Below are 11,969 nucleotides of genomic sequence, written 5' to 3' on the forward strand. Positions count from 1 at the left end.
TAAGTAGGTAGGTCAGAGGCACTAGTGAGGAAGGCAGCACGTCTTCCATGTGTGAGCAGCGGAAGGGGCAGAAAGTCAGACTTACCACACGTAATTGCGTTGTGGGTCCAGTCGGTGCGCCTTGCCACAAGGCGTCGACGTCTGACCCGCCTCCACTGGCTGTATACGCAGTGGAGGTACATGAGAGCAAACAGCAGCTGCATCTCAAGTTGTGCAGCGGTTACTTCCAAATCGTTGGATGTCATCATGTGCATAAACTTCACGGAGAAGGTCAAAGTGCTAATGTCAACTGCAACTTGACTTATCGATTGACTGACTGACTGATTGATTGTTTCCTCACTTGCTTGCAATCAATGAAAAATTTGATTTGAACTTCACATGTGGTCATGGACGCAGTCGGGCAGGAGGTGGTGTCAAGTCAGTACAGCCGCCTACTTAAAACACCAGATTAACGTCATAATAGAGTTCAATAGGATTGTGGACTGTGAAAGCCCTTACCTCAATTTTAGTTGAAGGTGGTGGAAAATAGCCGCCTCTCACAGTTAGCCTTCATGTCCTTAGTGAAGAGCACTTTGACAGTTTAGATGTCTACAGCAGTAGTTGAGCGCCACGCATCACGTATTCTAGTCTACTCGCCAGTAATATGCAATCGTCCTACTTTGTCTCAACACTGGGCTGCGATTGTTGCCGTTGAGATATGGTAACAATCTTTCTGTTGCTTATGTGTCTCTGTGTGCAAGGGGACGTCTGACAATAAGCTGAACACAGTTGTGAGCACCTTGGGAAGGGTAACTGTTTTCTTCTTTTCACATACCATGCTTGGTAGTGTAGATGAGACTACTGGTATTTCGTTAAGTCGGACTCCTTAACCCGCTACTTTACCTTCTCACTGACCTATTTCGGATACTGTCAAATCGCTCCTTTTTTCATGTCGTCGCGATGTGCCCGTAAATCATTTCGACATTTTCAAGTATTGCTCTTAGAGTCATCAATGTCAAGCAATTTGGAAACTGGAAGTGGAAGTGCAAGTCTGTTTCCTAAATCCGTTAACGTAGTATTTTTTTAATGCTAAATCGAGGATATTATTTGAATATACGACTTACCTTTATGGATAATGTTGTTTTCGATATAACAGATGACAATTACATAACATGGACAAGCTTTTCCACATCTACTCGGGTGTAGCTTCTGCCACCTATCATCATCAAAGTGCGCATTTACAGACTTCACACTTTAAGATACACATCTTTTGGACTTAGAAAAAATGAACGGTGTCTGCGTTAAGTACCTTCTCCTCATTGTCATAAGCAAGGTGCATTTCTCCACATTTTTGTGGAATGGAAATTAGGCATGCACATGACTAGTTGGTTTAGTTTTCCAGCTGGAGAAGAGCTTTGCCGTTGAAATCATACTACCTTTCCTATAATTTGCAGTGAGACGAAGACCTACCCTCCACTCTACTTACCTGGGCATGTGCCATCGTCCCACTATCGCCTCCAGCACAAACAAAACGTCCGCTACTGCATCGTGCCTTCCTTGATTGGCTACTGCTATCATCCGCTCGTCGATCCAAACAACGTCTTGACTTGAACTGCTTTCAGGCACGTTCCTTTGCCGCCACTTTACATCTTGCTGAGATGATCTCCTCCTCCCTTCATCACATCCACCTAAGTTGGTAGCCCCGTGGTAGTGTCTCCCACCTTCTCGCGAGCCGCATTTGCTTTCCTAACAAATAGATGCCAGGTCGACTGCTAGCGAGGGTGTTAAAAAGCTTAGGCGCAGTATTAACATACCTGTGGGAGGTAGGTCGGGCTCTCTCATATATCTCGTCTTCTGCTACCTCCTCCTGTTTTCCAAACGTATACTTCTCCTCCTTAATCCTTTAGAAGGGCCCCCTGAGAGTGGATGCGGCTTCGCGGGAAGGGGCATCATCCATGGTGTGCCAGATATTGAATAACGGAAGACCTGCAGATTTTCTCATAGAGCATCTTTCTCAACCGTCAAATCAACAGGCAATGACAATGGAGCTTGGCAAACTGCCACAGACTATTGACCATTTACCCCAATTAGGCAATCGCCATAAACTCTCATGCTAACGCGTTTTCATTGCCACTACTAATGGCAATTTAGGCTGGTGGTCAATGGCGTACGCACATTGCTCTCAGTTGTGTGCGAAGCTGCCTCGCCAATTAGGTTTTCTTTACAAATCGTTTCGTTTTCCATGCTTTTTACCTCCGCACCTTCTAGGTGGTCGTACCGTTCGTGGCTCACCGCCAAGCAGCGTCCAGTTCAGACACGCAGTTTGATCACTCCTTATGGCTGGAATGCTTATGAGACGAATACCAACTCCCTCGGACAGCTCGTCAAGTTTAGAACCAGAATGCCTCAGGACCTACTTACGGTCGGTGTTACAACCGCCTCAGCAGGCCTTCGAACCCAACAAACATCGAGGCCCTGCACGTAATACTCCCAAATCATGTGAGTCTTTTTTTCCCTTATTCTGTCTGCCCACAAAAGGGCCATCACTCAAACTTACGATCTCCAGGCAAAATAGAAGGACATGCACACAGTTTTCTTACTAACTCTGGCATATCTATATTAATAATAAGTCTTCAGGCTTCTCCAGCACTTTGTTTCAGCATTAGGATCACTTAACCGTTTACAAGATTACGTTCGGCAGAAGGAAAAGAGATGATTATAGAAGGGGAGACGTCATTAAATGCCAGTGTAGGTGGCAAAACTTAAAAAGTGAAATTTAATATGTGTCCAGACCTGGCTTGGGACATGATTCTTAAAGCAAATATTCTATGATTCACCAAAGCCATCTCGAATTTCACCTAGGGTGTCTTTTCTACCCACTAAGACTGAAGCTAATGTAGCCTTCTAGGTACTTGCAGATGGTGCTCGAAAAGACGAGGAGACCATGTAACATGTGTTTCTTCCTTTTGGGAAAAAGCCTTCAACGGATGCGAGTCGCGTAACGAGGAAGTCGTCATCAACCGCCTAGGCAGAAGAATCGTCTGGGTGTGCATCTCCCTGACCTTTGTTCCCTGCGCTTTTTTAAGCGTAACATGGGTGCTTCGGTTAGCTTCTCATCCACCTACAGTTCCTCTTCCTTTTACCTGACACTTGACAATCCTGCCGTTGCATGAAACCCTTTTAAAAACAATACTGAGCTACTGAGCCCTATTTTACCATACTTATACTTCACGAGGCATTAATAAAAGCTACGCCTTAGTCACTAAGCATCGCATTCAGAATCTACCGTAGGTGAGGTAACAGTACAAACGCTGCATACTAGTAGGCAATTTAATGTGGCACACAAAAATAATCTGATGTATCCAAACTTAAATGTTGCCATAACGGATGTCTTACATCCGCCAACATCAACAATAAGTAACTTATATCCTCAGGGACAATTATAGAACCACCATGTCATCCGACTAACGTTCATTGAAGCAATCTCTTAAATGTGTTTAATGTGTCGATTTCGTGAATGGACAATACCTCCCATCAAATTGCCAAGGTACATCTGGCAAAATCAGGTTTACGTGCCTCTGCTGCTAGGATGGATGGTTATTCTAAATGAACGACTGAATTAATGCAATACTTCAGTGGAGGTTGTTGGGGAGTGAAACAATGTAAGTGAATTCTTGATTCTCAAGCATCAGCAAAACAGCATATCATCGCACATAAAATACTAGGTATGTTTATCAAAGCATTTTACATAAAAAGGTTATTTCCGATTCTGTTATTTTTTTCCTCTTTTTGTCAATTTCTCACTTGGTTACAAGGCCTCAAAGTGAAACATCCATCTCATAACGTGCTACTTTCCGCGTTAAGTAGTATCGACCGCGCACCTTGACAATCAATTTGATCACGGCTATGGTCAGCAGGCCTACAACACTTTCATTTGCAAGCACCTCAATCAGAAATTTTTTCGTGTTAATGATTTTTTTTGCAGCCAAAAATCACTGAGGTGGGGTATGATTTTTGGGAAATTATTGCACCGCACGCGCAGCAGCACGTTAGCACTTTTTTCCACTCCACACAGCTCCCCCATGACCTCGGTCATGAAAGCGTCTACGAAATCCATCCAGTAAAAATCAACATAGGTCTCGACAAAAGGTGTTTTTTTAAGATGTAAATATACCTACCTACAGCTGAGGGACGTAATCAGACCTCAAGATGCGAATTCACCCCACAATACAATTACAATGTCTTTTAAGCAAACAGAGACTCAGTAAGATAAAATTACCCATCTTATTCTTCAAATTGCAAACCAAATGAATGATTTTAAACGGGGCCGGGACAGCATTCGTGAGAAGTCAGTCAACTCAACCCCATGGATGTGTGCCTGAGCATGAGCAGCAGAGGCTTCCCCTTAAAACTGACAGGGAATGGTGAAAGCTAGGCCGCCACCTGCATTGGAGGTGAAGGTGGGGATGCAGGCCACTCGCCTCCGTCTTGAAATCCGCTAAGATTGATCCATTTGAGGTTTATGCAATCCGCAAAAATACAGGGGCACAAATGCCTTCAGTTTCTTATAGGCTGAGATCGAGCAATTATGGGGAGCTGGCAATAACCCAGACAGGTGGCTTGAAATTAGTACTAAATTGGAGATAAACGATAAAGGAGGAATGTGATGAAACCCAAGATATATCTTCTTGATATCATCAGCATTTTCAAAAAGTGAATTACATACCACGAAAATGTTTACGCTGCAGAAACTATGACCAACCACAAGAAGCAGAAAGTTGGCAAACAAATCACCGCAAATTAGCAATCAAGGTGAATGTAGGTGCAGAACTTTTAATTTCGAGCAACCGCAAGATCAAATAATTATGGCCCACCTAGCTCCAATACCATCCTCCGACTCTTGATTCCTGCAAAATACTTAAGATTATTTTGATGCGTGCAATGTAAGTCGTCGATGGTCTTACGTCAATCCGTCTGTAAGAGGTCCACTATTTTGCTCTCTGCTACAGTCCCCTTCTTTTGGACCTTTACATAACTGAACCCTCACATCGATTGAGCGGCAGGGAGCTTGTCGGATGTCATTCGACTTGTCTACCCGCTGTAGCCTTGGCCACTCCCTGTCTATGCCATTTCTCACGCATATCTCTCTGACATGTAAAGCCGGTAGCCATCGCACCTGGAGGAGGTGAGGCATTGCCTCCCAGCGCTCACCTTGACATACCATCGCGTCTTGACGTGCAAATCTTCCCCAGCTCCCTTTTCTTCAAGTGATGATTGCCACCTACTCAGTGCACGTTGCCATTACTAGGTTACATGCCAAATAGTTATGCGAAGGTGAATAGAATGTGGTGCAAAATGTGCACCTCTTCAGGCTTCATTTTGTGTGCATTGCACGCATTCCACACTGTCCTGCAAACCACAGCGAGCTATCCCCAAAATCACACAAAATTTACCTTCACCCGCTAATTACAGGCATCATTTCATGTAGAAGTAACGTAACCCAAGGAGAGAAAAAGGTCATCGCATTAACAACCACGTCTACCACATCACAACTCAGCTGTCCTCAAACGTGTTTGGTATGTGGCCACGGAACACATGAAGGGCATCCGCAAGGTAAGGGAAAGAAATGCAATGGTTTGCCAAATTCCTTCGATTTCCCAACAGTAGTGCAAGCACTGCACTGTGGCATTTTGGAAAAGTCGAAGCCAAACCGAAAGACGGGTGGTGAATAAATGTTGCCAAAGGATTTTACTATAGTGCAGATTGTTTCCTATGCAAACCTAATAGGTCGCTCGGTGTCACACTTTATCACGCATCACGTATTTCAGTGCGAAGCTTGTTTTATTTCGTGTATTTGCTATAATTTTTCTAAAAATAAGGTGAAAGATTCCTACAGTATCGGAAAAATGGAGAACATGAGCAAAGCGAATGCGCTATTGAAGTGTAAGCAGTAAGCTACGAGTTCGGGGAAACAGCTTTACCATCCTAAGTACCTTCCACTCACCAACTCCACATTCCTTTGAAGTCTAGTGTCATTCCATGTTGGCTGCACGAGATGGATGCCTGGGATGCGAAATGGTCTGCTTCACGAATCCTGTTGAAGATTGTTGCAAGGATGAATCAGGCTTCCCCCGTACCCTTCTGCTTGTCATTTGGAGAAAGCATGGTGTGTGACAGTAAAACCGTACGCAATGAGGATGCAGTGCTGTCAGCAAGTGGCCTACTTTTTGTGACAACAAATCTGAAGCTGCCCTTTCTTCAAGCAATGATTACCACCTCTTCAGGGCATATTACTTCTGTCAAATTGGATACCAAAAGGACTTTCAAAAGGGAAGGGAGGATTGGGAAGAAGGATGAGACTGAAATGGAGTTAAGTTGGCGAAGACAAAGTCCGAGTTGATGGCCTGTGGAGAAAAGTTCCTTCATCAAAGCGAAATTTGCGGCAGCAAGTAATTTGGTCCCATTCCGATGCATTGCTCAGAACTGAGTGGGAAGCACCACCTAGAGCAAATGTGAATTGAGGAATTTGATCGAGTGTTTCCCTCTTCGGTTACAACGCTTATCCCCCACCTCTCTTCCCCATCCCCTTCCAATGCCTTAATTTGCCTTCACCTGGATTTTTTGAATTCAATCAAGGTGTTGGATCATCGTAAGGGGCCAGCCCCAGGTAAGGCACGCTGTGAAATAAAATCTCAGACGTCGTAGACGGCGGCTGAATCGACAATGTTATGCAGTGCAGGAGGTCTCGAGAGGAGAACATATGCCACGCATAGCAGAACCACCTTTCGAGGAGGGATTTGTTTAGTTAATGACTCATTCATCCACATAACTACTTACCTATCTATTCGCCTATTCATTCGTCTATCTGTCTATATGTCCATAGGCTTGCCCACCAATCTGTCAGATAGACAGATTGTTAGTCGTAACTCTTGACCTAACTGCTTAAATGCTGCCCCCTCTCACCGACACCAACGCACCGCCATGCCCACCACACCTAGAAGTGACAAAACGCAGTAGAGCAACGATCAAACGTAATTGTGAATATTCATGATATGATAAATTTGGGAATGAGTTATCTAATCACATGCTGGGGAAAAACAACAAAAAACCGATGCTTTAGCCGTCTTTGTAGATGCCTACGCCACTAAAATGGAAGCAAGTGGTCATTAGCAAGATCATTCCGTGTGCCTTTGCAAAGCTTGTTTAAATGTATGTGTGCAACCCACCGAAGACTGTGACTCGCATGGTGCCAGTAGCGCCGGTAAGGCTGGGTCTTCTCCACCCATATACCACATGCCCTTGTCAGTGAAGGACAGGCTGGATGTGGTTTCCGTGCTGTCAGAAGGTCCGCATCGCGCATCAGTAATGGCGCGCTGGGTTGATGATAGTGACAGAGCTTTCCAAATTCAGCATCCAAAGCAAAGAAATCGACGTCGTGGGCATCAACTTTGATGCAAGCAGCGATAGCGACAGCGACGACGATAGCTCAGACTTGATGCTAAAGAAGGCGATGGAAAAGACGGCAATTCACCAGCCACAGAACAATACTACCCTGCAAGAGGGAAGATCAGAGGCACTGGTAAGGAAAAAAACTCGTCTTCCACCGGTGAACACCCGAGGAAGCAGAAAGTGAGCCTTACTAAACGCAATAGCGTTGTGGGGCTAGTCAATGCGCCTTAGGCAGGCCCGTCTTCACTGTTCATACACGAAGCGGAGAAAAATGAGACTAAATAATAGCCGACTCTTCAGTTGCACATGTGTGCGACCCACCAAAAACTGCGATTTTGATGGTGCCGATAGTCTTGACGCACCCGCATCTATGCTTCACCCGTCCTAGTCAGTGAAGAAAAGGGCTGGGTGTAATCTCAATGTTCTCAGACAGCCTCGCCAATCTGAGAGTTTAGTCGGCCACGTACCTGTAGAAGCAAAAAACCCATGATAATCTCCTCCTTCTGTGACCTTCTTCCCATCTAATTAGCTCCACACTGTCTGGTCAGACCGGGAGGCAAAGGCAGATTTGGTCTTCTCCTACTCCTCCAATTTACCGCATACCTCCATCGCATCGACTACTGGTGAGCACATCGAAGACCTTACGCACCGTGTTAACTTGCCATTTGGGGGTAAATAAGACCATCTCACCTACCTCGCCTCCTGCTACCTCCTCCTATTTACCCCGCAGTCTGCTCCTTCTCTTCCTTACACCTGTTAAAGGGCTCGTCGGGATTTGATTTGGTGTCACTGAAAAGCGCACCAGCAGCAAGGGTGAAGAAGTTGAGTACCGGCAGTAAAATTAGTCTGCATGACGATTGTACATGGCAAACTGTTACACGCAATTGACCAATTGCCCCAATTATCAATGTCACTGCCTTTTTTAATCACTACGGGCTGTGGCGACTTAGAAAAGTGGTCAAGGGTGCATTTACATTACCCTCAGTCGCACGCAAAACTATCTTGCCGATAAGGTCTCCCAAACAAACAGTTTTGATTTCAATGCTAGCCACCACCACAGCTCCCGCCAGGATGGTGGATCCAACAAGACAAAGGACGCGCCATGGATGTGGGATGAACCATTCACAGACGAGTCAACTTAGTGGTGTGCGCCAGAACCACGTCCAGTCTGCCCTGCACCGTCCAACATATCTGAATCATAAATGCGGTGACTTCAGCCTCAACAACACTAACAAAGATGCACCCTTACATGGACAACTCCAAATCGTACCACAGACAGCGCACTTAATGGTGAGACAATAAAACGGATACAGGACAGTCCTGCAAGGATTCACGCTGCTGAGCTCAATCGCCACCATCTCTATAATTGCGAGTACGTTTCTCATGCAAGTCATCTGCATTAAGCTTTGAGTACATGAGGTAAGACAAATACTTGCACCTCACTTGGTATTTGGTTAGGTTCAAACAGCAGCATGGCCCAAGAGAATTTAGAAAAAGAAAAATCGGCTCCAATATGATATTGTAAATGAAGTGCGCAGCATAGAGAAGTTTGAGAAACAATTCTGCCAAGATGGTTTTCCCAAAGAAGGCTGTAAATATAGCTTGCCCTATAATTGGAAATGTGAGGAACCATCATATTCACCCCTACGTCATTACAGCCCTTACACAGGGATAAAACCAAATGTGTAGTTAGCAACGCTGATCGAAAGACAGCAAACCCTTGCAAACAACGTGGTGGCTATAACCTGGGGGCTTGAGTCCCCAACATCGATGAGCTACAGAGTCACACATCGTATGCAACATCAGCAGATTGGTTATCCACAATCCACTGCGAGTGCGTCATTGTTACTGTTGGTACGCAAGTGACAGAGATAATGCAAACATTAGCACTAACATTGCTGCCATCATCCACTTCGGCACTATCAAACAAATCTTTTCCAAACGTCTGTCAGCCTTTAAGAACTTTACCACCAAGGGTCGTTGCAACAAAATAGCACTCAAGAAGACTGATTTTTCAGCTACGAGGCAGAACCCCATCCATCAAAACTCAATGGTCAAATTGCCCACAGTATCAAGCATAGAACGTGCGTTTCAACGATTGTTGAGAGGCGCCAATCGCACTGAAAGCCGACCCGACAGTATCGAGTAAAAATGCTCCCTCTAACACAATACACAAAGTCAAACAAATTCCTACAAAGAGCGAAGAAGTCACTTTTCATCTGCATTTCCAGAACGCCAGCTTTGAACACTGATCACTTTCAAAATAACTAAAACAAGAACGTTCCGGTCTGTCCTTATCAACACCTAATACATAGCACCTCATTCAGGATTAACAACTACCACCATCACGGCAATCACGGCATAAAGAATTTACTGACCATTTTACACAACCAATATCTACAAGTTGAAGTTGCATATCGCAAACAATTTTGCCATCGTCTCTACTTCTCAAAGCATCAATCAACATTACGCCTTAGCTATCGAACAGAGTGCTCAGCATTTACAGAAAGTGACGCAACAGAACAATTTCTGTGTGTAAAAAGACAATTTGTGATTGCATATTCAGTGGCACCCAACAGCGGTCCGATGAAAACCAGACCTACATTCCTCCTAAGTGAATGTGTAACATCCACTGATAACAGCAATTAATGTGAAGTAAGGCAACAAAATAAATGCCTTACATACTCATGATTTGTCATGCAATCACCACATCTTTCAACTATCTTCCACTGCAACAACCTGTTAGAAGTGTTTAAAGGCCGAGAAAGACGACTACTACACAAACGAAAGAATACATCGAGTTTGCCAAAAAGCAACACCTTCCATTAAAATGTACGTGTGGTTATGCACGTTAATCACACTCTCCTATGAGATAGTATAGTAGTAGAAAAAATGGACAATATTACGACCAAAACAAGGATAAAAAGCCCACCCGTCGGAAGTAAGCCATGTCAATGATAACACAGCAAATAGATGTCGGTGATAGTAATCCGCTACACTCCGACACGCCATACATCCATTGAAAGATCACTTCAAATAATACCATAAATTTCGAATATTCAAGTGATGCGTTACTTTTGATTACTTTTAAACACAGCTCTTACCTGGCCCCATGTATCTCCACTTTGTGTATGGCCAGTGGGGGGAGGGCCCGTCGTCGGTGCATTGGGGCAAGGCGCATGGGCTAGCCTCACTACATGATTGCGTTTAGCAAGGCTCACTTTCTCGCTCTTTAGATACTCATGTACAAAAAACGAGGTTCTTTCTTCATCAATGCCTTTGATTTGACCAAATGCAGGAAAATACTCACCAGTTAATGGTGGTGGTGAAAAGCCTCAAGCAATGGCTGGTGGATTGTTGTCCCTACCACCACCACCCAATCTGCAAGTCCAAAACCATGTCCGCTGCTGTTGCTGTCACTGCCATTGCTAAAGCTGACGTAAAAGTGGACGACGACGTCGACGCCTTTGCTGCCAATGCCGAATTGTGAAGCTCTGTCACTACCATCAACATTAGGGTAGACCATTTAGGGTAAACTTCCACAAAATGCTCACGTTTTGCCTTCTGCAAGGCTTAACAATGACCTACCCTTTCTAATCTACAAATAAAGTAACCGCGGAGACAGAAGTAGCCGCAAAACAGAATGTGGAGCAGACGGAGCAAAGAAAGCAGTAGTAAAAGTTGTATCAAAAAAGAGCGATGCCAAAAAAATTAAGGTTTTTTGCTGTGAATGCAGTGGAGGTGAGAAGAGTCGATTACGTAGGAAAGCATCGTACTGTGTATCCACTGGAAAACGACTTCAAATAGCCGCTTGACAATATTGCATCCAATTTTAAAGGTTCAAACGATATACTTTTTACATATCTAGAAGATTTTTTGCACTAATTTTGGTTGCTTCATAGATTTAGCCAACATGTAGGTTAGAAAAGATGTCTTAGTAACAATTTAGCTCTTTTGCAAGAGTTAATTATCTTGCTTTATTAAACAGTTTAAATGTTCCCGCGTACAATGTCATTATCATCTATGTAAGTAAGAGGGTAGGTGAGTTACCTGCCTAATCAGAATTAGCGCGTTCAATTCTGCTGAAAAAGGGAATCTGTCTTGCTGGATATTTTCGTGTACCACCATTGACAATATAGACGTACCAATAGCCATATTCTTGGTCATATTGCAAGCAATAGCAGGAGAGCATAATGCCAACATTTCAATGTGAGTTCTCCACCTAGAAATTAATGGTAGTGCAACGCCTCCTTCACCATGGCGCGTAATGTCGAATCGTTGAGTATATGACCTACGGGGAAGAGCATTAACATCCTTTAACTAACCACTTGGAAACCACATATTTTGCTTCATGCGATACGCTGGCATTATCTTCGTTTAAATATTTTTTTGAGAGAATGAATGTCAATTTTGTTGATGTTTAAGATGTTTGTAGGAGAGATTGGGGGAGACATCTATGAACGAGATATTTCCCCACGTACGGCGAGTTGGTGCATAGTTATGTGTAGCGTCCCGAGACTCCCTGAAGACGAAAGAAGACA

The 11,969-nt window shown here is 44.1% G+C and overlaps 2 protein-coding genes across 2 annotated transcripts in view; one reads left to right on the forward strand and one right to left on the reverse strand. All coding sequences in view use genetic code 11, as the record gives it.

Moving 5' to 3' along the window:
* EGR_03766 (hypothetical protein) overlaps positions 1–388 on the reverse strand; it is a gene marked incomplete at both ends in the record, with an annotated part of 12,520 nt that extends 12,132 nt beyond the window's left edge. Inside the window, one exon of the mRNA XM_024493015.1 lies at positions 341–388. Coding sequence (XP_024352476.1) covers positions 341–388 — 48 coding nt within the window. The remainder of the gene's footprint in view (positions 1–340) is intronic.
* A 3,213-nt stretch (positions 389–3,601) lies between these two features.
* Positions 3,602–11,969, forward strand: part of EGR_03767 (hypothetical protein) — a gene marked incomplete at both ends in the record, with an annotated part of 9,212 nt that continues 844 nt past the window's right edge. Inside the window, 7 exons of the mRNA XM_024493016.1 lie at positions 3,602–3,641; positions 3,672–3,802; positions 4,681–4,791; positions 5,859–5,929; positions 9,756–9,963; positions 11,297–11,343; positions 11,378–11,457. Of these exons, the coding sequence (XP_024352477.1) occupies positions 3,602–3,641; positions 3,672–3,802; positions 4,681–4,791; positions 5,859–5,929; positions 9,756–9,963; positions 11,297–11,343; positions 11,378–11,457 (688 nt within the window). The remainder of the gene's footprint in view (positions 3,642–3,671; positions 3,803–4,680; positions 4,792–5,858; positions 5,930–9,755; positions 9,964–11,296; positions 11,344–11,377; positions 11,458–11,969) is intronic.

Source organism: Echinococcus granulosus, assembly GCF_000524195.1.
Source record: "Echinococcus granulosus chromosome Unknown EG_S00021, whole genome shotgun sequence".
Lineage (NCBI taxonomy): Eukaryota > Metazoa > Platyhelminthes > Cestoda > Cyclophyllidea > Taeniidae > Echinococcus > Echinococcus granulosus.